The following is a 27,571-nucleotide window of genomic DNA, read 5'->3' as shown; positions in this document are numbered from 1 at the left end:
TATTCCAAACCTACCTTGGAGTAGCTTTAGTCTGTTTTCATGAGCTCAAGAGCCATTAGCAGCACCTTAAGCTTGTTCCTGGAGTGCATCTTTCAGATTAGCCTCAACCAAAAGGAATCAAGAAATCATACTGTTCTTCAGCCCCAAAAGCTATCTATGTAGGACTGCAGCACCCTCTTGTCATTAAAACATACCTGTTATTCTGGAACACCTTAGTTGCTGAAGAAAAGCCAGACAGCAGTCTGGAGAAGCAGAACCTGCTGGAATATAACCCAGTAAACAGAGGGGTATTTTTGGTCAAAACAGTTCCCTGATTTATTTACTTTACTAGGCATCACACAAACAGCTGCAATAGTGAGGTGGATGCACTTGACTCCCGCCCCAGCCAAACCAGCAGCAGTTTGTCCCAGGGTCCAGAGGAGGGAAGGGCCTGAGCTGCAGCCAGGCCAAGAACTCCTTCCAGGAGACCCCCAAGGAAGCAGAACGGCACACTGAACACAGTTAATTTGTGGGCGCATGGAGTCTCATGCATACTTTTCCTACTGTATGCAATTGACTATGAGTCAGCCACTTCATTCTATAAATACAACAGCCTGGATGAGCTCACTTTGAGCTCTCCCTGCTAAATAAGTGAGCTGTATGGCAATATTTTTACTACTCACAGGTCAGTGCATGAGCCCAATTTAAGTTTAATATTAATCATTTAGCCTAAGCAGATGCACAATAAACATAGTGAATTATTTACAGATAAAAGGTTGTATGATTTTTAATATACTCTTTGCTTCATGTTACTTGGTAAGCTGGATTTGCTAAAATTTTAAGCTCTAAAGTTCTGCTTGTATTTACCAAAAGCAACTACAAATTACACTGCAAGATAAGGCCTATTTTGCAATTTGCTGGGAAGAAAGGATTGATTCAAACAAAACAGTACCTGCAAGGTTGTGGACAGTAAACAATGTCTACAGCTGAACAAAACAAAGGCCTACATGGAATCAGAGAAGAAGATCCAATGCGAAGCAAGAAAACCTCAAGCAAAACATTGCTGTTGGACTGAATCATGGTATGAATGGTTTGTAAAGATATAAAAGTTTATGGTTTCCTACACTCAGGTTGGACCTCTGTGCAGGTACCCAGCTTGAGCCAGCCCTCCTGCTATTCTACTCCATTAATTTATTTTTTTTCCTGAGAATTTTGTCTCCTGAAAGTCTGCTCTGCATACAGTTATCAAGTCTCACCTGAAAGTTCGACTCTCAAGCTTTAAACAGAGACTCTACAGCTATCAGAGTTATTCAGGGACAGAACGCCTGAAAGATTGCTGTGTGAATGGGTACAGGCGCCCAGAGAAAAGGTAAGTAGCTTTTGGATTGGCATATTTCCCCTGTGCAGTAAATAATAGAGTGAACCCGTCGCCGAACTCTTTTAAGTTGCACTTCTCTTTAAGAAATCTAAACATTGTTCTGCAGTAAGCAGAACCCTAAATTACTCCCCTGCAACAAATAGCGCTGCACAGGGACACGGGATAGAAAGAAGCAGCTGGAAAGGAGAAGATGGGGGAGGAAGACTGTTTCTATCATTGACAGTATTACCTTAACAAACACCTACTACTGCCAACTGGAGAAAAACAAAGTGCTTTGGAGACTTAAACACACTTCAACATGTACGTTGCTGACTCTTCAGTATAACATCCACATCTGTCTTTGGAGGTTGTGAAAAGCTTCCCCTGTTCACACAAACACTGAGTTTTATTTTTAGTATATTCATGAACAAGGTTCTCTCTTCTCCTGTTCTACACTGACCAACGTGAGTAGCTGTTTTGTTGTTTCTTCTTTCATCACTCTTCATTCGTGAATTCTGGTCCTTATCCTAATTGCAAACAACTCTCAAATTGCATATTCACTCATCCAAATTTGAAAGACCACATTTAGGGAGCCCCATTTGCTGAAACACATGTATCTCAACTGCAAATTTACTTCTTAGCATTCATGCCTATTTTAGAAATATCACATAAAAGAATTTTTAAAAATATCTCACAATATGAAGCTACACTGTACAAATTACAAGGCCATATAAATATTTATGCAATTTACGCTAAACGATGTTTTCTAATATTGCAGCATCAATACTGTTTTATAACATTATCTTGTTGCCTCTTCTCATTGGATACCTATCAGCACTGTCTTTTTCATAAAGAATGATCCTCTGCAACAGTTCCTGCAACATATTCTCACTGATAGTAGCAGCTGCAGTGTACTCACGGCCTCCTCGCTGCGGAGTCCTGACAGCTCAGTCTTACAGCTTAGCTTTGCTCAGCAAATCCCAAGGGCTGCCTCCCATTTGAAAGAAAGGAAACTCGCATGTCAGGAGCTTTATTCAGTTTGCTATGTCAAAGTAACACACTGCACCTGCCAGCAAGGATTCAGTTGTGCTTACTCTCTATTGCTGTAGTGCCTTCTTCCTTGAAATTCTTGGCTTAAAGTTCTTGGTAAAGAACACGTTTCCTTTAATAACTGCATTGCAGTGAATAAAAAGAATTAAGTCAGAAATTACATAATTTATAAATATTTGAATTAGTATCTTACTAAATATTTTTGTGATTGTAATATCTTATGTTTCCTAGAAGGGGACGACTTATTCTAGGACACACTTAAATATGTCTGTAAACATACAAGCATAACAGCATAAATACACACATTCAACTAGAAATTAAGGAAAAATACTCACTGAAAGTTAAACCTATCAAGAAGAAATATCCCACCTAGACTACACTGTCAGAAAACACTGATAGTTACAGCCATATGAAACTGTTTTAATTTTCAGTCCTGACTAACTGTGAGACTAGATCAATGATACAAACTGAAGTTACCCAGAACCCGTGAGATCTATAAGGAGTTAAACTGCTCATGTTATATTACACTGTACCTGCAGTGCTTCTCACAGCACTTCCAGTTAAAGATAACTCTTTCCTCAAAGATATTATGCAAATGTATTAGTAAAATGTAAATAGCTTTTGGAAAAGTAACATAGGGAAAGAGAATGGACAGATATGTGTATGGGTGCACAATAGAAAAGAAATGTTATGAGCCAAGAAAAAAGAAAAAAGAGAAGGCACAGATAATCAAGAATAAGTAACAAAAATAGCAAGCAGACAGAAAAAAAAAATCCAGAAATAGTGATAAGAAAATAAGTTTGAACAAAAAGGGCTGGACGTTGAACTTCAGTCAGACCTTTTTCTCTGAGACTATTTTGTGGCAAGACTCGAATGACGGGTTATTTCCAGGCCTCTCTCTAATCCAAATGAGGTCACATTTAGTTTGCAAATTAATTCTGTTTTCATATTTCTTATCTTTGGCTCAACAATCATATTTTTGAAATTCAGTCTGTTCAGATTAATAAATGGTAAACAGCAAAAAACGTCTGTCATAAGGAATTATAAGACCTTACAGCAAAGATCATCTGTGGAGTCAGAGAAGAGAATATTTTGGTTCACAGCAATAAGCTTTATCAGTTTTGCTAAAAGACTGGGTAGCTGCAGTAGAGGATGACCTCTCTTTTTTGGTGAGCCAGAAGCACAGGCAGAGCATGGGACACCTCCCACTCATCACAGATTACAAACAATTCACTAGCCAAGCTGACAAAAAGCAAGGCAACCAGAAATCCTGTATTCTACTTTTGACTCTGAAAAGAAGTAGGATTCGCTATTCACAGACTACATCCAGACCACAAACCTTCTGGAAGGCAGTGCAATCAAATGAAAGCATGAGGACGCACTACAGATCTCGGTTTATTCCTACTTTAGTACGGATGTACCCCCAGTCTGGCTTCTGAATTACTCTCAGTCTCTTCCATCTCTCTCAGAATTGAACACACATATGTTACCCATTCTTCTTGTTTTCCCCAAGTAGCCCACTCAAGGTCCATGCCCACCTCTACACAGGTGCCCTGACCCAAGGCCCAGCATTGACCCCACTGGTGTCACACAACCCTCCCAGCTGTTAAATGGAAACTGGGACCTCAACACGTCTATGTAGAGCCAAGATGATGCTGTGCTCTCTACCACTGCCAGTGGATATTTCTTTGTTCCTCCAGAGTATTTTCTCAAGATGCTAAATGTGTGGTGCTCCTTATAGGTAAAAATTGCTAAATTAATTTTAAGCTAATTACCATTTATCAAAATTACCGTTCGAAAGGTTTACAGCCCTAGCAGTTTGCAAACTACTACATCTTTTCCAGGCATCCATAGCTGGGTATGTCTTCACAGAAACCTCCAAGATGGCACAGAAGTAACCATTACTGAAAGCAGTACATTCAAATGACCTGGCACCTTGCTCATGCTTTAAAACCATACATCTCAACAAGAGGATGCACTAATGAAGCTGCAATGCTTCTGATGCCCCAGATAGCTCATTCAGAACAGGCTTGGCTGTTTCTTCAGAGCGCTGTGTGTGCTTTCCTGCCCAGAGCTGGGCCTACCATTCAAGAGGCTTCCTATGTTATGTGACCAACTGCAATATGGAAGGCTTTGTAGGCTGAAGTAAATTGTACTCAATACACACAAATGGCCATTTTCACAGTTTAAGACAAAGAGCTTGAGAGTTCACACCAGCATTTAGGTATAGGCAAAGTTACTTCTCCACTAATCTTGGGCTCAAGCAAGATATGAATTGTTTACGCTCAAACCTTATAAAGTAAACCATTTTGAGGTACATGACTAAACCTGGTGATGATACCAAATTGTACAGATTAACACAGATAAGGGTGAACTGTGATGAGATGAAATGACATGGCAAAAGGAAGACAAACCAAGTACTGTGTAGATGTATTTAAAATGATGAAGGAGGTAAAATCCGTATGTCCCGTATTTAGCCATAATGTCTGTGAACACAATCACAACTTCCTAAATGTAATGACCGGTCAGTTCAAAAGGAGCAAAAGTGAAATCTTGAGGCGACACTCAAAGCTAAAGGGATGATAAAAAAGGAAGTTCCATGTGAGGAGTTATTAGGAAGGCACGGAGAAAAAAAAAAAACAAACACAACAACAACAAAAAACCAAATAATTTCACTGTGATATTGTATACTTCCAATTTGGAAGAGACAGCTCAGCACAATAGATGCTTATTGATTCTGGATTGATACTGAAGAGGAAACAGAAATCTTCCAACAGAACAAGTAGGGTACACCAAATTAAATTAAGAGCAAGCAGGTTCCAAATAAACAAAAGGAAATGGTTCTTCAAACACACAGATAAACTGCATAATTCCTCACCACAGGATATTGCAGATGCTCAAAGTTTACATGAAATCAAGGGAAAACTGCACTCACTAATGGGAGATAAGTCCACTGAAAGCTGCTAAATTCACTGAAAACACATCTGGCCAAGATTGCCGTCTTGAATAATTGGAAGCTGGAAGAGTACATGGGGAGAAGCACTGTACTTGCTTACTTTGTCCTTTTGCTTTTCCCCGGGCACCACTTCTGGCTATCATTAGAGGCAGGATGCTGAGCCTGATGAACTTTTAATCTGACCAAATGGGTATGTGTAAGTAAATTAAACAGTGATGCAGCTTAGGACCTGGAACTTGGTCATCTATATCACTAAATTGATAGACCCCAGCTGTGAAGGTCTCTTTCAGACATTTCAATGAGTCTAATTAGCATTTTCCCATGTAATTCCCAGGCCCAGTTCAAAAGTTAGCAAAGGCTAAGGACTATTCCCAACAGGCAGTTTTGATTAAGCCCATTTCAAAGGGCAAGAGAGTTAAACAGTATGAAGATGGCATGATCAAGCCAAATACCACAGAACTACAGGATAAGTCCTGGTAACATTTAGCTCACTAGGATAAATGCCAATGTGACCACTTTTATTATAGGTAGAGACTTCCTCTAGAATTAACAATATACCATTCCTTTTCCCCTAGAATATCTGTGTACAGATGTCTCTGTGATCGTATGAGATCTGCTTGGTATTAAAAAAAAATAAATCTGTCAAATAAAACCAGTTGCATGCTTACTCATTGAGATGGCTGTCTTGTAAACAATGTTTAACCTCATATGATTCCATGAAAAAAATTCTAAAATGTTACCCTTAATGTCAGAGCTGAACAATCGTACCAGGCAAGAAAAGAAAAACAGTCCCCCCGACCCTAAAGCTTAAAAGGTGCAAATAGGTGACTAAATAGTTATAAGATGAGAAAGAGAATACTCTAATACTACCCTGTATAACGTTACAAGACAAGTACGAAAAATCTTAGTTCACATATACATCCAGCTGGTAAAGCACTCCATCCTGACTGCACAAAATAAGATTTAAAGGTCAAGAAGATCTTTTCCCTGCCCCAATAAAGTATCTGCGATGATGGTTAGCAAAGGTAACGAGCCATATTTTCAGCAGAGTGACACTGACTCCACTACCACCCAAGCAAACTAGGGAGCTGGACCCTGAGTCTCTGATGCAAACCAGCCATTCTTCCATTACTCCAAAATACATGCAGACTAACAGGTCTGTACATGCAGTGGTCACAGTTACATCAAGATTTGCAGCTTACTGAATTTACTCTTCTAATCTTAGTTCAGACTGAAGCTTTGCTAGCAGAACCTATAGCGGACAAATAGAAGTGCTGTACTAATACACAGGAGGGTTACTGCTTCTCTTAATAGCCATTTTTCAGTATCTTTAATAATAGACCTTTGAGGTTCATGACTGTCTTCTATCCATGATAACAGCTTCTATTTTTCAAGTAGATTGGAAGCTTCCTCAGTACTTGAGCTGTCTCAGGTGGAATGGTTTCATCACTGAGATTTGTGATACAGACATCAAAATATTAGAAAGACTAAAAAATTACTAACTTCAACTAGCATCTGAGAAGAGAAACATGGTTCCTTCTTCATTTACTTACTCTTATTTAAGAAAGACAAATTGAAGACCGTGAAATAAAAGACTACATCTGCGGACTCAACTGGAAGTTTATAGCCTTGCGTGTTCTCAATGGATGGAAGATAGACAGAGCAGTATTTTGATAGGTGTGATAGGACAAAGTAGAAAATGTTGAACCTTCAGGAAATCTTCTTGACACTAAGATCTATTAGGAATTTTCTTCTAAAGAAAACAGAGGAAGCCCTAGTTCCTGGGATAATTCAAATTGTACTTCACAAAATAGTAAATATATACAAAGAACATCCTGCATTTAGAAGAAAATGAAGCAGATGACAATTTTTTCTACATTTAGGCTGGACAAGCCCCAGACTCTTTCTCTCTTCTCAGATGTATACACAGGCAAAAGCACAATCAAAACATACAAAAAATTAAAAGGACGAAACACTGGAAATAATGAATGACTATCAATATGGTTTTACTCTCAGTTTCCCTTAGTCAAATACATGTAATTTTTTATTTATATCACTTTAATGAGAAATATCAATCATAGAATTACAGTAAAATAATAACTTTACCAAAGATCAAGTGTTCACAAGTGCACATCACAGCACACATCCTACTACATAGCTCAGCTGCAATGACATCCACTTTTAAAATCCTCTGTTTCAAGTATGAGATGGGAGGAGAACAGACTTTAATGAAGGAAAGCAACCAGTCAAGGAAAACTCTAACTGAAGAGTCCTTCTCTAGAGCACAGCCATTCTCCTACTTTATCCCTCACAACTTCTGAGATACCAACTAGGCCTGTGATACAGTCTGTATAACAGCATGCTTTACTTGCCTCTCTGAGCTGAAACAGGAACAGATATTTTATACTAGTATTTTAAAGCAGCTAAGCGAGGCAAGAAATTTCAGTTTCCCATCTCTGTGAAATGACTATTATCTATTAGTGACAATCCAGTCATGTTTGCTTGGTTATAATTAATATGTAAATTCGCTGGCTTTTCTATTACCACTATTCCAAATAAAATATAGATTTGTTCTACACATGCTGCCAAACAATAATGACATTTATACGGTGTTCATGTTCCATGTGTCTGACAAAACGGAATTCGCAGTGTTCTAGCTCAATAACAGAAAGAACCGTATGTGTGAAGTATACTATAACAAATAAGCATTCTAACCAAGAAGGCAGACAAGATAACAGAAAAATGGGGAACCTGGGTGAAGAGTACTAACTGGAGCGACCAAAAGAAGCAAGAGCCAGGAAATAAAAGAGAATTAATTACATATTTCACAAGGGAAAAGAGCATCATAGGGGTTATTTTTCTGATTAACTAGCAGCATTTGGGCTAATTCCAACTCCCAAGCGATGCACATATCTAAGTAGATACCATTTGATTTTTTTTTTTGCAGGTCAGATGTATTCTCCCCCACATGTAGTTCCTACACCTGTAGCTTCTGTGTTGGATCCTATTTTTTTGAGGCTACATCTCTGATTTGCCAAGCATATTCCGGATTTTAAAGCTTTCCTCTAGTTATTATCAGTCCCTCCTGACTTCCTATTATCATAAAATATAATACACATACTTTCTATCCTATACTGTAAAATTACAGTTCTGAACAGTATCAGAATGAGGATGGAATCACATGATATATTCTGCCTTCCTGGCAGCAAACCAATTAAAACTGCTCTCAGTATATACTTTTTCAGTTATCCTATAGAAGGGTAGACGGATATTTTTGTTGCAGCTGTGAGACTACCATATAAGAGAATGTCATTATCTAGGTGACACAAAGAAGACAGAATACAAAAGAGAGTAAAACCAAATTTACAGTGAGAGTATATTTTCCGTGGAGAGAAAACTTGCAGCATAACACCTGCACAGACAGTCTGTTGCTTTCCTCACCACCATTGGCTTCTGTAAGAGAGAACCAAGTTCAACCAAGACCGAAATAAGAAAACAGAGGAAGGCAGAACAAGACTTCTGGATTCCTCAAAGAGAGTCAAGTGTGGCAAAGAAACTTTTAAACACTGTAAAAGAATCTCCCTCAATAGCTTAAATTATAGATGCCTCCTGTATCTTTAATTCAAATACAATCACTCACTTCTGCCTCAGTTGCCTACATCTCCCTGATGTCCCCAGAGTTTTCTCTGCCAATGTAAAGCATAAAAGAATAAAAGCCAAAGCCAACTAGTTTGATTTGGTGAACTGAGAGGTATAAGGCTGAGTTGGTCTCAAGTATTCAATCCTATGGAATGTTATGGTCACCAAACCAAAAATATAGGATTGTTCATTTTAATGCACTGCTGCAGGGAGTTTGAAACGCAAAACATCCCATGTTTAGGCAGCTGTGTCTCACTCTAGGTGATATGCAAAATAGAGTGGGCAAACACTATCTTGTTCCTTGACATGTAAGATGGTAGAGGTTTTTTGTATTCTAGGCTTTTCAGTCATGTTTGTTATGCACAAATTAGTTCAAGTATTTTATTTTGTGATGGTATGTTAAAATGCAAAGGTGTTGACACATTTTTAATACTGGAGCTCAGTAAACTGGAAACTCAGCACTGTGTTCTTCAATAATTATTTGAATTAAGGCTAAATTGAGTAACTGTTAAAGTCCAAGAAGAGACTTACTTCCCATTATCTTAAAACACAGTCTTTCCTGAGAAATCATGATGTGTAACTTCTGATGAGACTGTCCCAAAATTTTTCAGAGATCACTGGTAAATATAGAACATTCCACTTCTGCATTTCCTTTATTTGAAGGACAGCTGAATACATTTTTAAGAGTTACACCAGAAATACTTTTAAATGAGATCTTTTAATTAACTTCTGAAGTTACAAGATGAAAAGAAAAAAAAAAATTGTCTAAATGTGCTGACTCAGCCTTCGCATCAGAAAAATGTGGCTACCAGTGGTTGGGTCATTTTACCTCTGCCTTAAAATAAGGGAAATTAAGCAAAGAGAGTGGCAGCAACAGCTGGAACCATGTGCCTGTGCCCAAACACAATTTATTCATAAAACTCAAGGAGGTACACCACAGCTGCACAGCAATTATGGGAAAAAAAAATCCACAGGCCCTTCAGAACTGATGAATAATGATGCCACCAAGGAAATAAGATCTGCCGGTGAAGTTAGAAACACTCAGTCTTAACAAGTGCTTTTTTTAGAGGCTGAATCTTCACATTATAAACGTTAGTTGCTATGGATGCTGGTTTTTACTTGTGATACTTTTTCCTTCCTGGTTACTGGAATACCTCTTTCTAAAAAAAACCCTCCACAACTTAAAAATGCTTAAATTCTGTTAATCCACAACATGCTTTGTTTAAAATATGAGCACTGGAAAGCGAGCTGACACTTCTGAAGAGGTATGCTGGGTGAGTGAATATACTCATACCTAAAGCAGCCTAACTCACAAATACATTGCACTTTTTAAAATTCAGAAGCTGCCACCTACTCTGGGTGGCTCTGAGTTTTCCTCACTCTGAATATTGCCAGAATAGCAGTATCAGGCATTCTTCATCTTCACGATATATAAATTCAGCAGAAATGCTTTTCTGCACTGTTTTCAGACACGAGCTGAAGCATAGAGTATCTATCTATGATCCAAGAAAAGACTCTCAATTCAGGTTGTCTAATCTGAATCAGCCAAAACTAGTGAAAAAGCAGTAACCAGACAGTAACATGGTTAGGAGCTGAAGTTTCAACCACGAACTATCACCACCATTACTCTAAATCCTATTAGGCAAGCTATGAACAGGGTCATCCTTCCTCTTGTCCGCCAACACAGACTTGCCTTTGATGACCTCTGAATCACAGAATTACAGAATGTTAGGGATTGGAAGGGACCTCGAAAGAGGACCTACTTGTCTGAAGCCTCTCAAGAACATTAGGTTGCATCATCTAGAGACACCCAGGCTGGCATTCTGTCAGCCTTTCCACAGGGCCAGTTTAGTTCCCATTTTAATGCACCATCTTTTGAACTATTTCTGGCCACTGAAGAGCATCTGCAGTTGGGAAAAACTGCTTCAAGCTCCATTTCCAATACCTACCGGTAAAGAACAATGAAAGGATTTTCCTGGAATTTACACTCAGAAACATTTTATGGCTGTTGGGAGAGGAAGAATGTCCTTAGGACAACATGCGAGTCCATCAGACAAAGGGACGGAACTTCCAGTCTGAGGAGGAGGTAAATGCACCTGCGTTCAGCTTGACCTCTTGCAGGCAGTTCACTCAGAGTCAGATGTGTGCAGGAGACAAAGCTTGTGTTAACTACTGTGTAGATACACAGAAGTACATCAATGAAAATTAACCTTTTAAACTTAGCAGTCAGTTATGCTGTAACAAATGTCAAATTTTGCCATTGCAGTTAACGTATGCTCTTAGGAAAAAATTGTGTAAAACGTTTAGTAGCTATGAGCAACACAGTAAGTTTCTATAAAGGCGTATTTGAAATGCAAAGAAGCAATAATGATGTACTATGAATATCTACAGATCATCTCATCATACATTCCGTATTGTATAAATAAACATTTACTCGTTACCATAGAAATAAGATAGCAATAGACACTACTGGAGTACAGAGGTTACGGTTCTGTTAGGCTTCACTGTTAAATATTGCCTTAAAAAAAAAAAGTGTTTCTAAAAGAAACACTGATGACACTGGTTGACAAGCATAGAAACCTCCTTCTTCTTAAACACTTCAGGAATCATTTACATAGCAAAACCATAAGAATTTTACTTGTGAAAGAGTTAAGGAAGACCTTCAGAACAAAGCTCTACTTGGTTTGCCATATGTCTAAACATTAAACTGAAAATAGCATGGACAGAATAACTTACCTTTTCACCTTCTTCACCTTTACTACCTGCAAAGCCACGTTCACCCTGGAATACAAAACATTAATATAAAAATCTCAACCACAAAAATTCTTCAAATAATTGCATTTTTGAAATAGTTTTATTGTACTGAATTTTCATTATGAGATTAAAACAGAAGAAAAAGTTTTGATACTGATTGTCTCTCATTCAAAGAGGTGTGAAACCTCTATGAAAAAATGACATGGCTTTCCACAGATTTGCTGATTATCAGTAGTCAATCATTTTTGCATTCAGCCTAAGGGATCTTCCTGCTTTAAAAATCCTGAAGTATTCATTGATGTTAAACCCGCTTATTACAGTCTGCTATTGTTCTGCAGAACCAGTTTTAATACATTTATTCCTATTAATATCTTCATTTTAATTTTTCAATATGACTAGTCAGCTGTGAAGGTCTCCAAAACCCAGAACAATTGAGACAAATATATAGATACAATTTACTGAAAGAAAACTTATTCCTTTCACTTCGAAAATGACATCCAATTTACTCAAGTATTAAAAATGACAACAACAAAACCCCCAAACAACCAAAACCAAGAAATAAACAAAACAAAATACCAACCAACCAACCCACCCCGAAAGCACAGAAGGGATGAGTTTTGAAATAATGAAATAATTCAAGCACAGCCTATTTCAGTAGGTTGAATTCTTCATTAGAGGATTAAAAAAAAAAAAAAAAGACCTGATATAATGCTCTTCCAGCTCCAATTTGATATCTTTTAGCTCAGAAAAAAATCTTACTGTACAATCTTACTATGTTAGTCTTTGTCAAATAGCAGCAACAGCCTGGCTATATTATAAGAAGAGTAACACGCACTTTATATCTTTATTAATGTATACTTGTATGTTTTGTGAGATGTGCAGACATACAGCCAAAACCAGATACTTGTAGCACAAAAACTACCTAATAAAAAAACCCCAAATCTTCTTTTTTTCCCTCAGATCACCTATCAGGAGACAGTTTGCTTGTCTTTGCCAGTCTCCAGAATTCAGTCTCCCTTAGCACAACGTACATGATTTTTACAGATCTGAAGATGAAGAGACTAGAAAATAGCATATGCTGTTTTATAAACTACTTGCAAAAAAATAGAATGAGCAATGTCTAAACATTCTTTCACCCTTCAGAGAGCATCATTTCCTTATACAGAAGACTAAGGTTTAGATGAGGTTAACTAGAACACCAGGCAACAACTTGCTAAATTCCCAGCAGCATTTGATGAAATCTTTCAGCTGCTACAGCATCATGTACTTCACATCCAGAAATTCAATTCAAAGCTTTGGAAATGTGCAGATGGATAGATTACCAAATAGTTCTGGACTTTCCATCAACCACCTACAGTGACTGCTTTTTTGTTGTTGTTGTTGTTTTGGCTGGTGTGGCTCATGCAATCAACAGCATAGATATCAACTTTAGAATCATGCCCAAGAGCAAGCATGCAAAATGAAATCTAGTGAAATTACCTTCCATACGTCCTCACCTAAAGATGAAACGTTAATTGCTGAAATAATTTCTGAATGTATGCAGCTTCTGTTCTGCTCATCTAGTTTCCCTATCTGATGAAAGTTTGGACCAGATGATCTTTCAAGGTCCCTTCCAACATGGGTTGTTCTATGATTCCAGTTCCTCTCTAACTGTTGGACATACAACAGGGATAATGCCTATTCACTTTTGACAGATTTCTAGAAGTAGAGTGTTTTCTTCATTTAGCTTTCCCATTTCTAAGACTGTCTATCCTGTCCCAATTCATTATATAGAAATCATTCTTAAGAGTAAAAATTTGTCTGGTTGTAGATTGTACACCTCTGACAAGAGTCTTGCTCTGGCTTCTCTGCAGCCTCCCAGTACTTAGAGATAGCAGTGAGCCTGTACACAACCCTCCCAAGTGGGGGAACCCCACTTTTGACTGGCCACCAACTGGATTTAACTCCACAAATCTTTGGGCCCAGCCATCCAGCCATTTTTTTTACCCAGTGAAGAGTGCACCCGTGCAAGCCATGAGCAGCCATTTTCTTCAGGAGAATGCCATGGGAAATGGTGGTTGGTCAGGCATGATTTGCCCTTGGTGAATCCATACCGGCTGTTGCCTTCTAGTCCCTTCTGTGTTTAGAAGTGCCTTCTGGGATTTGCTATACATTTTTTCCAGGAACAGAGCAGAGGCTGACTGGCCTGCAGTTCCCTGGATCTTTCTTGAAGATGAATGTGATGTTTTCCTGTTTTCAGACATCAGAGATCTCCCCTAGTCACCATGATCTTTTGACAATGACAAAGGGCAGCCTTGCAGTGACACCAGCCAGCTCCCTCGGCACCCCTGGGGTGCATACTGCTTGGGATCTTGGGAATGTCCAGTTAGTTTAAGTGCTGCTTAACACCCTCCTCCCCTTCAGTGGGCAGTGGTTCATTCTCATACACTGCTAGGAGGCTTAAGAAACCTGGAGGCCTGGGGGCAAAGCTTATTAGTGAAAACCAAGGCTAAAAAGGCATTGAGTGCTCTTGGCCTTTTCCATGTCCCTCACCCCATTAAGCAGTGTGTCAAAATTTCCTTCAGCCTTGTTTTTGCTATGGATGCACTTAACAGAAGCCCTTCGTGCTGCCCTTCAAATCCCTCATTAGTTTCAATTTTAAATAAGTTTTCGGTTTCCTAACTCCATTGCCACATTCTTTGGCAATGTTTGTATATTCCTACTGGGTAGCTCACCCTGGCTTACACTGCTTACTTTCTTTTTGTGCCTGAGCTCCAACAGGAGGTCCCTGTTCATCCACGCTGGCCTTCTGTCATTCTCGCACAACTCCCTGCACATCGGAGAGGACTGTTCTTGGCCTTTTAGGAAGCCGTCCTTGAAGAACAGCCAGCTGGGCTCCTTAGGCCTGCAGGACAGTCTTGATTGCTCCTTGGCCTCCTCTTTGACTGACTCAGCAAACTTAGCTCCTTGAAACTCTCCTCAAAGGTCTCATTTTCTAGGTCCCTGAACATACATTGGCTCCCTCCTGGACCCTGCCTGGTTTCTCCACATCTCTGGAAGAAGTGAGGGTGGAAGCCCCCCTAGACATGACACAGCACATCAGCAAGGGGGGGAAATACTTTCACCTGATCTGCCAGCTGCAGTTTTACTAATATAGTGCAATATGTGGTTCACTTTATTTCCAATAGAAGAATGCTGTAAACTTATATCCAGACTCCTGTTCACCTCTAGGTCCTTCTCAGCAATGCTGCTTCTCAACCAGTCAGTTCTCTGACTGTACCAATATATGGGTGATTAACTAATTCCTTCTTTTTTTCAGAAATACATTCTAAGTGCCCAGATTATTTTTTCACATATTTGATTTTAAAAATTAATTATTTCCAACTAGAGAAAATAAGAAATACAATCAACAGAAAGCGTAGAGAAAGAAGTTTAGGTAATTTCCACTTGACAGAATTAAAAATAGAATACTAGCCACTGGTAAGTTACTTCAAAGAGTTCTCATGATGCAGAAATAAAAACTTGAAAGCTGAAAAATCACACAGTGATAACTGACTTGAATTCTCCTTTCTGTGACAGAATTTTCACATTGTGTTAGGCAAAACATTTCACACAAACTTTTAAATGGACAATCACTGATACCTCATCTTGATACGCACTGCAGGATTGCTGATATGATTTTCAGAGTTTTAAATACATCTACAGTACAAATCAATGAGATCTTGGCTTTGAACATATGAATTGATAGAGTATAGAGTATGGTAACCATGTTGCAGGATTCAGTGATAGCTTCCTCATCTGCAGAAAATCAATTCCTTCCTTCCCTTTGTGCTATATCGTAGGAAGTATCTACCCTAAAGATACACAAGTAAGACCTTTACATCAAGGTCATGGTGCAGAACACTTACTTGAAATTTTAATATTTACAAAATAACAATTTTTTTTTGTGTGTGTAGTCTGTTAATTTTTGGAACCAGTAGAACTATTTCCCCGAGAATTTTCTAGAACTAATTAGGTGGACAGACACATATGACATTAAGATTTAATTCCAAATAATTATGGTTAAACATAGCTGCTATCAACAGAAAACAAAGTCTGATAATAAAAGGAATCAAGCAACTTTAACAAATATCAGCAAGGCCTATAATACCGATGTCACTTTCTGCAAGTTCTGGCCTTCCTACAGTATTTCACCTCTGGAGAGGAGCAAAAGATTAAAATGGAAGAGTGGAAGCAGAGCAGTGTTATCCCACATCTCATTTTGCTGAGATCACAAGACTTTCAAATTTTCAGTGTTTGAATCTGCACAGTTCTGAGATTGCTCTTAATGCAAAATTATACTCACAGGCAGGTTTGTGCTACTGCACCACGCACCCTTTCTCTTCCCAAAGAGAAGCTGATAGTAAAGTTCCTCTGTCACATTATAAAACTCATTAACTGGATATGTAATTCAAATACAATTTATGTAGATACGGGCCAGCTGGCAAAAAGGATGTGGAGAGTGAAAATGCATAAAATGTGACTGTTCGTTGCTACCTTTATTTTTTTTTTTACCTTGGAACCAGTAAGACCAGGTATGCCAGGAGCACCTACTAAGCCAGCATCCCCCTGAAACAAAATATACATAGCCATCACTTTACAGACCTAACTCATAGCTGAGCTAAATCAAGAGAAAATGACATTTATTGCTTCTCATTCCTTTTCTACAGAACAGCTGAACTGATTTCTAGGGTCATTTATGTCTGTTGACTTGTATTTGATTAAAATATATTTCAGTTCAAAATAGCAGGCAATTAACAATTACAGGTTAGCGAATTATGCAACAAATATAGCAGTAGATTGCTTCAGACAACTGGACAGCAAAAAAGTTTAGAGAGTTTGGATCACATGAAAATATTTTTTAAGTTTTATTTCAGCCCCTGATTCAGAAAACAATACTTCACAGGGCACTTAAATACTACCCAAGTACCTAAAATCCCAAAAAAAGATGCCACAGCTTCCACTCTGTTCCTGATACCTATGAGGTGCTTGAGGCCAACAGTTAAATCACAAAGTCCCACAGGAGTTGTACCCATGAAGCAGATCATTGGTTTCCAGGCTCTGCTCAGTCCAAGGGGAGTTTCAGATCCTTCCCCTTCTCTAGGGGAGTGCCCACCCTCCCAAGCTGGAGGAAATGCAAATCTTGATGCTGTGCAACCAGGCAGACAATACTCTGTTCCTCCTGCTTCCTAAGTGTATGTTCTGTTCACGTTGTTAAATTACTGCCCCCTTTACCCCCATTTCCTGAAAGAGCAAAATAAGTCAGCTGTACAGTTGACTATTAGTCACATTCTGCCCCCCAAATGACTGCTCATGAAAATTAAGAATCTGATTTGGGTTCATAAGTTCTATTCAAGAAAACAGATGCTTAAAAGTTATGCTCAGCAACTGAGCATAAGTACAAACAAGCATCTCGTTAATCAAAAATGTTTTTAAAAGGTAACTATTCAAGCTAAGTAACATGTTAAACTTCACCTTCAGTATCTGAATAGGGACTAGTTGAGCAAAAGAAAAAAAATAAATCAATAGCTCTGAGTTGAAAGCTACAGACAACGCAATTCTGCATTCAATATAGGGCTTTCCAAGGAAAAGATACAGTTAAAAACCTAGTAATATCTCATTTAGAATTAAAATATAAAATATTGCAGCAGTTTTCTTTTGCATTCCTTCTTAGGAAAGCTTGTTAAACAATGACAGACCTAGTGAGAACCAGGCTCTGCCACTCAAAGCTGAGAACCACCCTCCAATTACAGATTGATGAAATATGCCACCGTGAAGTACATTAATTTTGGTCTCAATAAAACTAAAGTCACTGAGCTAAGTTCTGTTAGAAGAATTCATCTGTGCTCATATGACTTCAAGTAGGAGCTTAGAAGACTTATTAATGGAATGTAAAATCAAATGCTTTCTCCATTCCATTCATGGGTCTTAATTCCTTGACAGAATTTTGTCCTAGTAACTCGCACACCATCCAATTCAGTCTTCCAGCCAAGCCAGAATTCAGTAACAAAAGAAAGTTTTGAAAGTTCACTCATTTGATTCCAAGCCAAGAAGAAGACAAATGTCTCACAGACACAAAAAAAGAACAGAGACAAAGGAAAAGCTCCAATCTCTCTTAAGAACAGAAAGAGCCAACAAAAGAACAATTACTCATCAAAATGTTACAAGTAATTAAGCAAATAAATTCAAAGCACTCATGATATACGACAATTAAAATATAGCTTAAAATAGTTTGTTAAAAATGGCATTTTTCTAACTTCACTTGTGGCACAGTTTCCAACATCTTCCTTCCAGCTCCCTTGTGTAAAAATAGATGCTAGCATGCAAGGGAAAAATCCTCATTAATCAACAGCCCTTCATTTTCTCCAAAGTTACTGCATGAATTCAGAAAAATTCTTCATAGTCTAACAGTTACCAGATAATAATATTTCATCTTCCCTGGTATATTGGATCACTGTAAGCTACCAAAAACAAAACCAACCAAACAAACGATACAACCAAACAACTCACTGTTGTTTTGTTTTGTGTTTTGTTTTTTTGTGAAGACAAGCCATAGATGTTTTGCCTTGCACTGTTTAATCAGTGCAAACGATTATCTCTTCAAGGCAACAATGCAAAAATAACCTCCCACATCAATAGTGATCTTATTAAATCTAAAATGATTAATGTTGCCGCTGCTTTAACTATTTTGGAAACATGCAGCGTATTTATAATCATTGTTCTTAATGTATTTATCATTTATTGATTTTGCAGTTTGTAATCAAATCTCTAATTTCATAGGGTGCTGCAGTGCAGTTCATAGGTAAAGGTTTTCAAGATGGAGTAAGATGCTTTGGATCTGTGAACAAGCAACTTTCTTAGAATGTATTTACATTAACTTAACCTTGATTTCTACATTTAGCTTCCCCCCACCCACCAGTAAAATACTTTCACATTAAAAAATATTTTTTTAAAAAAGAAAAAGAGATGTTATCTTAATATACCAGTATGTATGTGCATTGGTTACTTGTACTACCAAACAATATAGTGCCAAAAATGAATTAGGCATCACATTATCCAATCATTAAAAAAAAGAGTTGAGAGAAACTTGCATCAATCACCTGGAATGTGTTTTGCTATTTGGAACATTTTAGGTATTAACATGATTTATAATGGCAAATGTTGGAACTTCGTGAGATTCTCTTCAAGGTTGGGAACATTTACTGTAAAATACCTCAGCATTTTGCAGATGATTCTGCAAAATTAAAACACAAAACAAAACCAAAAACAAACCCTAAACCACAAAAAAACCCCATAACAACAAAAGCAAAAAAAACCCCCACACATACAAAACCAACCAACCAAACAGATACAAAACCACCAAGAAGCAGTCAGATGCTTCTCCATTCCCAATATGTAAACCAAACATTTTTATTTTTAAATTTACTGGGGCACTGCCAGGAGCTTGATTTACAGAACAGGCTTGCTACTCCAGGGTTACTAGCAAGGAAACTCATCTTAATAGAAGTAAAATCAGCGCAGTCAAACACTACTTACTGTTTTGATAATTTATGGATATGTGCCTTCCATTACCCTGAGTATGCCAGACCCTTGGAATAATCTAATAGCCCGGTGTTTTAAAATGAGGACAACTATTTTTAGCACTGCAGAAATGGAGTGGAATGTTCAACAATGTACTGTCAGAGGGCTGGAGCACGTACAAGCCAGTCCAGGGCCACCAGCAGGGGCAGAGCTTTGCCTTTGACATGTAAAAATCCCACACCAATTATAGCCCATGATATGACACCTTCCTTTGCCTACTGGAATATTTCCTTGTTTCTTTAAACAGGCTTCTGTTAATGGTTAGGATCACCTGGTAGAATATTAATTACATAAAAATATATTCAGGTGATATTTACTAAGACTTGCCCCATGAATCTCCTGGATTAGCCATGTCAGGAAGTTTCTGCTAAATATTATGACAGGTTGGTTTCACTGTATCTACTGATCCTTCTGCTTGCACTCAATTACTGCTGAAGTACCAACACTCAGCACTGGCTTGCTCAGTACTGCCCCTGATGCAAACTTGACCCATGTGAGCAACAGAAGATCCTCCCTTAAAATAACCTCATGAAGAAGGGCTTGTGATGGGTCAATAGTTTGTTTCCTTTGCTCTGTCCTGCTTCCAGAGCAGCCCCAGCAGACCAGGAATGCCAGGGTTTGGCCAAGGGGATGAGGGCTGGTCAGAAGACTCTTGTGTCCTAGTGATCAGGGCTCCTCTGGCTTTTTTAAGTAACTGCTCAAGAGAAAGGCAAATGAGAACAGCCCTACTGTTCTCATCTACACCTCATAACATAATCCGAAGTTCAGTAGGCATCATTTTTTCCTCATTCCCTACCCTTCCTGATACCCACCTTTGGGATAAGTCTGTCCATTCAGGCACCTAGATGTTAATAGATTCCAAATTAACAGCTTTATCCAAATTAAATGACACGTGAAAATTCAGCTTTCAGTGTTTTGCATACAAACTAATTAATCAGCAGCCAGAGGCAGTTCAGAGCTTCAGAGAACATGGCCACCGGGCTCCTTACTCCAGATTGTGCTGTCTTTAGTTGGCATTGTTTCCTATTCTTTTTGCTATTCATCTTTAAAAGCATGCAACTCCCACAATTTCTACATTCAAATGCATAAATCATAAATATTTCACAAATAAATTTATTTCTATATTTTGCTCCCACAAATTATTTTCACACAACATGAGAAGTCAGAGAAGCTGTTCTGAAAAAACAGAGATTAAAGAATCACTTCATTTATTTTCATTAATAACTACAGGCCAGCATACCAATTCATTTTTCTTTCCAAAATGGATAACGAACAGACTAAAGCCTTTACGATATATGTCAGAGAATGGTTTTTATACCATCCAAAAATTATCAGCAGAGGCTCTGCTGTGAGAAGGTGTTCTTTTCTGCATTTGGCAAATACACATGGCATCCACCACTATCACACATCCTTGAAGAAGTGACAACTGCCTTCTTCTTGACCTTCTTCATCAAGAAGTGACATCTCAGTCCAGAAGGCACATTTCCAGTCACAACTCTTAAAAGCCACTGAGTTCAAACAGAACAGAAGTGGACGGCAAGGAACTCAACAGCAAACAGAGGAGAAAAATGAAGGCAGAATGAATGATCGGCACATAACCAAGACATTGGGTAGTTTGGGTTTAGTTTCTCAGTTTTGAGAGGAAACTCATTAGCCTCTGTGGAGCCCACAGGGGTTGTAATGATGGAGCTTTACAAGCAAGTGGAAAGTTCTAGGCAGCACAACAAAACAGTGGAATAGGACAGCTTCTCCTTGTTTTGTTTCACTGTGTCCTAGAGCCTGAATGGCCTTTACAGTTCTTTCCTTTGCTTTTCAGACTGAGTCAACTAACAGCTCTTTTAATGGTCCATCACCCAGTTACATCCTTTAGGTAAGAAGGGTAAGAAGCACACTGTAACTTACTACATAGAAGTGGATAATGTTTTGTTTGTTTGTTTTTTGTATTGTGCAGTGCAGACATGAATTGAACATGGGCTTGAAAACAATCCCATTCAGTTGACATGCAACACCATCCAGAGAGTATAAGGGAAATGCAAACAAAACCCATGAGAAGGCTTCCTGTAGAGTACTGAGGATACGCAAACAGGTTTCTGGCTGCAAAAGGTTCTCAAACATTCATAATGTCTTATGGATGAACAGTTTAAAAAATTAAGTCCAGCCAATTGCATATTTCTATCATCTGAAGCAAGAGAGTAGAAAATTTTTGAAGTTATCTTGTACTCATGGACAACTGATTGATTTTTTTAACTATGCTTTTTCCCTTACAGTAGATCTGTCAAAAGAAAAATTGCCTGACTTACACACCATCTATTGATTTATTGTTAATCTAACCATAATACGGCACTAAAGCAAAACTAAACCCTATTAAAGTTGCAACAGAGCAGAAATTCATCAAATTGGCCTTCCTAAACTAATAGTTGAAATGAAATAATGTTAAGTAGAAGTTAAAAAGTATTATCCAATATTAATGAATTGTTGAGACATTTTCAAAATAATAAAGGATATAATGACTATTATATTTACAATAATAATTGTAGCCCAAAGTTTACATTAGGAAGGTAAACAGCATTCATCAACCTCTTAGCTGTCAGAGGCTATTCTTTGCTGCAGGAATTGTTATTCTTATCATCCATTCCATAACCTGAAGATTCAGGAGGCAGATTCTCAGTTGGTACAAATGTCAGTTTACACTAACAAAGATCTGTCCCGCAGGCCATTAAACACTACTAAGGCTAATGCCTAACCAATACACAGACATAAAATGCAAAAAAAAACAGTAGCAAAACTAAGGATCTAAGGTGTAACAAAAATAAATAGACTGCATATAGACTGAAATTTCTAATCTAGGAACTAACTCAGATCAGTACTTGTTCTGGAATATCATATTGTTAAGTGTGCTTGTGGAGCTGCAACCTCCTAATCAATAGCTGATATCGACTCTGGATTAATAAAGCAGTCTCCATTTACACTCAGAAGTTTAAGACTTTCTGAAGAAATGTATCTCTTCAAAAACAATGCAGTTTGGCATTTGAGGTATTTTGGAGGTGCCCTAGTATTTGGATGAAGAGCACATACCAACCAGGACTCCAACAGAACATTCTCCCCTGTGAATTTGGGATCAGTTGATCCAGTGTCAGCACAGGAACCCCGGGAACTGTCCATAAATTCTCATTACTATAAATTCTGAGCGGCTTTGTGGGGAACAGAGACATTTCAGCCTACTAGAGTTGTAACTTTTCCTTTCAGCCCCTTAACCTCTCTGAGCTTCTTAGCCTAGTCCATATCCCACGTCTGGGATGCCTGAGAGAAAGAAGCTAGTCCACTACCAAGGGACACAGGGTCTCCACATGAGTTTTTAATCATCCTTTCACTAAAACCCAATGTTTATTTAGAGAACCAACATTACTCTGACAGCCATTTCTCCAGCTGCATTCCTTTCTCATTCTTCTGACGTTCAGCAGTACTGCCAGTACACTATATTCTACAGGCTGGTTTTTCTTCTGGCTATTTCGCAATACTGGCATTATAACCCTGTCACTGTGAAGAACCACACATTTTTGTTAACAGTTCTTGAAGTCTCACTGTCTTCCACCTCATGGCTTTGATATAAGAAAAATGTTCAGACTAAAGTATGAAGAAACGGGGGCAAGGGGGAGACAAACTGGCCACAGTCACTATTACATTACACATCCTCCTAGCTGAGGCTCTGAGAGTTCGCATTAATCAAAGATGATTTGTAAGAGCATCCTGATACTCTACTATTTCCATTGCTGGTTTTGACAGCAGAGTTGCTATTTGGTGACTTTCTTGCTGCAAACTAAAACAATGTTTTCTTCATTTGTAAGGGAAAATTGGAAGAGCTGCCATTCACAACAAAAAGGGAGCATAGAGAAAGAGGTGTTAATTCTGAAGAAAATGTATCAGCTAACTAGCTTCTCAGTTAAAAAAAAAAATAATAAAAAAAAAAAGCTGGCTTGTGTGAGGTACTTGTTAAATACAAATCAAACACCTGTCAACCAGCTGGGCTGCCTGTGTCACTGCTGAGCCATCTGCAGAAACACACCCCGTGCCAGTTGCTTTACTTAGCGTGGCCTGGGAACAAGGATCCATTAGATAGAAAGTCAACAGTGGAATTAGCAGCACTTTTTCTTTTAGTGCCCTTCCACTTACTTGTTTGACTTCTTGTGTTTCTATTTTTGGGAGCCTCATGCCAGAGCAACAGTGCTGACTGCTGATTAGACAAGACTTGGCCCAGCCTCAGCGTGTCACGTTGATTTAATCGATTCAGACTTGAAACATGTAGTATGAACCTTAGGTGTTGATAAATACTGTCTAGCAGTGGGAACTAAAGTAAGAAATTATTTTCTTCAATACCTATGAACGATTTTACTATACGAACAAAAAGCAGGTTTTGTGTCCAACAACTTGGTATCTATGAACGAAAAAACAAATGAACAAACAAAAAAGATATGGAAATTGGAATGTAAACTTACATTATATTGAAGGGGAAGAAGTATATTCATTGACATTAAAAATTCACATTTGTGATGGATTTATTTAAGTAATTATACAACTAATACAACTTACCTACCAAAAAAGGGCAAAGAAGAGTTAATACGTCACAAGTCACAGCCGCCAACAGTACTATCTATAACCTCTGTACAATGTGTACTACATATGAATTTTCTATTGCATGAGGTTAGCTGGTTTTTTTCGTAAATCTCATGTACTGCTTGTAACGGAAGTTCTTAGCCATGGAGGAAACACTGTTATATATAAACTCAATAAATTACAGAAACATAAGTTATCCCTTTTTAGATTATCCTAATACAGATCAATAATTCAGCAGGTCCTAAATATTTATTTGGTGAAGTTAAATATCTAATGCCTCAAAAGATTAAGAACAACAAAAAAAGAAAACCACATCAGACAAGCTGTACAATGCTGCAGTACAGTGAGAAAGTTCCTTCCTCCCTGATTAGTCCATCTCCTGCAACACACTGCTGCCAACTTCTACAATGCTAAGTCTTGCAATAACGGGTAATTTTCTCAAAGCCCTGCTTTCTGATGAGATGTGAAAAGCTTGGAGTATTAGTTTCACAACCTACAGTCTCTAGCTCTCACAACTGAAAGAGAAAAAAAAAAGAAAGCAAACCAAAAACCAACGTGCCACAGAAACCTCACAGAAAGAACCCAATAAATATAATTTACGAACAAGTGAAGAAAAGTCCTCAAGCCTTCCCCTGCCCTTTCCAAGTCCATAAGGTCCTGACTGAGGCTTTTGAAACATAGTTAAGAATCCCAGAGCCAGGCAGGCTCACAGCTGGAGTATTCATGAATCTCTGATTAAGGAACAAAGAGCTGCATTTAACGACTTCATTATTTAACAACCACATTATTTTTTACTTCCACGTCCCGTAACAGGCTAACAAAGGCCTGTCCTGCATGGCAGCGTGCCACCCTCAGTTTTGCTCCCAGCAGCCCAGACCCCTGTAAAACAGACGGTGACCTCTGGTTTCTTTGTCCACACCTCACATGACAATAGCGGCCGCTGCACGCCAGGCCCTGGGGCTGGACACGTTCGGCTGGTTATCACAGTTTCATTGCAAATACCAGAGGGTACAACCTTCCACCCCCATTCTTATCTCACCCGTGACACTCGCCTGAAGGAGCCCATGGCTTTGATGCTGAGCAATACAGGCATTAGCGTCTGGCTCCCAAAACACATTTGCACTTTTGTTCTACTGAGACGCACTAATCTGATTTTGAGGGAAACCACAAGAGGACAGAAGACAATGCCACAACTCTCCTCAAGTGGGTTAGCTGACAAATTCAAGCTTTTTTTTTTTTCCCTTAAAAAGTAGTGATTCTTTAATTAAAAATAAAGTCTCTGCTCACAAACAGTACACAACCTACAGCGCTCACTAGTGCTGTTCCCTCCAGAATGGAAATAATACCCCAGCAGTGTCACTGCACACAAGGTAATTTGATTCCAAGGAGCTTTCTATCGAGAATCAAACTGAACTGTTGTTGTTTAGCTTTAGGAATTGAAAAAACAGAGTGCTCAACAGTTCCTGGAGTTGTGAACTGCAAAAATCACCTAATAAGGCAAAAATAAGTCAGCACAGCAGACAGCTCTCTGGAATCAAATTTATGATCAAAGGCAATTCAAAACACTTCCTTCTAACACTAAGGAGAGAGCGAGAGCAAGCAAGCAAGAATTATACATGCTGAAGCAGTGAAACAAGTTTTGGAAAACATAATGTTCTAAAGTCTATTTGCCCAGTAAGATTTTTAGAAAGCATATTCATGCATCAGAGAGCTACTGAGAGCTACTGTTTTCATATTAATCCATCTCTTAAAATCAGATGTGTGTTAATTATATACAATCACTGAAAACACAAACGAATACAAAACTCGTACCAAAATTGTTGCTGTAGTAGATGGTGTCCAACTGCCTGACTTCCAAAGGCCAGCAATCCCCAGACTCAAGGCTATAACTTAGTGGTAATAAAGTTTCCAACTGGAAAACCATTGTCTTTCTGTTTTGAGGCTAATATATTTATTAGTTTATCTATAAAAACCTAGTTTTAAAAAATATGCACCATATTTCCTATTAAAATGTCGTCTTGGCTTCACATTTTTACAGCTCACAGTTATCCTACTTTGAAAAGCCTTCTCATGTGAAATCTTTTTCCTATATTAGTGATTATACTTTTTATCTCTGTCGGAAGCTTGAGAGTAAAGCAGTACAATAATTTTTCAAAAGCTGCATACCTTGCACAATTTATGTTCATATCTGATCTAAAAATATTAAAATATAACTGACTAGCAATGACAGGAGCTCAGAAATTGGATGGCAAAGAATGAAAGACAGACAAACTGGGTAAGGTGGCTTTAAGTAGTACCAATCCAGCGTTCCACATGCATTTTTGGAAGCTTTCTCAGAGATGCTGATGAGCTACTTCGGAAATATCCTGACCCCTATCAAGGATCTGTACAGCACATGAAATGTGGAAGGCACTGTGTCCAGAGATCTTTTGAGACAGCTGCGAGGAAAAGACTGCATTACTGCAAGCTCAACATCAGTGTCTCCTCAGATTTGTACATTTGCATGTGTGATTGATGCTCCAGGAGCATATGCTGAACTGACATAATAGGCCATATATCCACGGCTCTTCTGCAAAGTCAGATATGCCTTGGAAAATTCTAGACAGGGTTTTCATGGCCTCGCTAGAGCAATGGGATCTTCATGGTGACTTGATTTGATTCAGATGTATGTTTAACAAGTTTCCGGTTGTGGATTTTATGACATAGCTGGCCCTGAAGACCTGACCCTGGAGTAACTCAGTACAGAGATGGGTATTAAAATAATCTCTGAAAGCAACTTGAAGTCACACACTATACTATGTCATTTACATTTTTTTTTTGCAAAATTTTAAAATAGTGTAATACATATTTAAATCATGCTGGAAAACAAAGCACTTGACATTTCTAAGCCATGTTTTATATTGAGCTCCTGAATTCAATTTCTTAAAAAAAAAATAAAAAAAATCTTATAATGCGGCAGTTTTCAAACTCATTTTCTGAGGTACCACTAATGGAAAGGGGAGATCTTCCCACCAGGCAATGCAAAGTAGGCTGTTCAGGAAGTGTTAAAGTTCCATTTTGATGCAGCATGTATACCACAAACGGCATGTATATCACATTTTGGGAACCCTTTTACCTGTACCAAATATAAAGAGAACCCTATTACCAAAAGGTAATCAAATTTAACAAGAATAAAATCATCAGTATTCGGTTTCAGAGTCAGCCAAAACTGAAGACAGTATACTGATAATGGACTTGAGAAAATTGAAGTTATAACCATCTCATACAGTTAAATGAGAAAAATGCCACTACAAACAGCTTTATAGATTCTAGCCGAGCTATATTCTAGCCCACAAAATATGTGAGTTCATGTACACTTTGTTGGGCCACCATCACAAATACATGCAAGGGAACAATCCTTTTACAGATATCTACTGCACAGTTTAATGTAAACCCAATCTCATTTTCATGACTCTTGAAGTACAAAAAGCACTCATACAGTTGGTAAAGCTCTTGAAATGTACACTCAGGTTTTTTTTTCTAGTCTGATTTAGAATATAAATCTAACTTGTGTAGCGATAAACATTGTTTTTATTCACATAAGCATTTCTTTCTCCTTTCAGTTTGTCTAAACTGTTTATTTTACT

At 38.2% G+C, this 27,571-nt stretch overlaps 1 protein-coding gene across 8 annotated transcripts in view; it reads right to left on the bottom strand.

The window, feature by feature from the left end:
• The window catches only part of COL19A1 (collagen type XIX alpha 1 chain), a 192,300-nt gene that overhangs the window by 113,835 nt on the left and 50,894 nt on the right, over positions 1-27,571 (bottom strand). For 7 of the 8 annotated variants that reach the window (XM_065056225.1, XM_065056230.1, XM_065056231.1 and 4 more), the window contains 2 exons: positions 16,269-16,322; positions 11,718-11,762 (listed from right to left, as the gene is read on the bottom strand). In XM_065056225.1, the coding sequence (XP_064912297.1) occupies positions 11,718-11,762; positions 16,269-16,322 (99 nt within the window). The remainder of the gene's footprint in view (positions 1-11,717; positions 11,763-16,268; positions 16,323-27,571) is intronic. The other variant, XM_065056229.1, reaches the window with a different exon arrangement.

This window comes from Columba livia, chromosome 3, assembly GCF_036013475.1.
Source record: "Columba livia isolate bColLiv1 breed racing homer chromosome 3, bColLiv1.pat.W.v2, whole genome shotgun sequence".
In the NCBI taxonomy this organism is placed as follows: domain Eukaryota; kingdom Metazoa; phylum Chordata; class Aves; order Columbiformes; family Columbidae; genus Columba; species Columba livia.
Note: the sequence above shows the minus strand (reverse complement) of the source record. Positions and strands in the feature narration are given on the sequence as shown.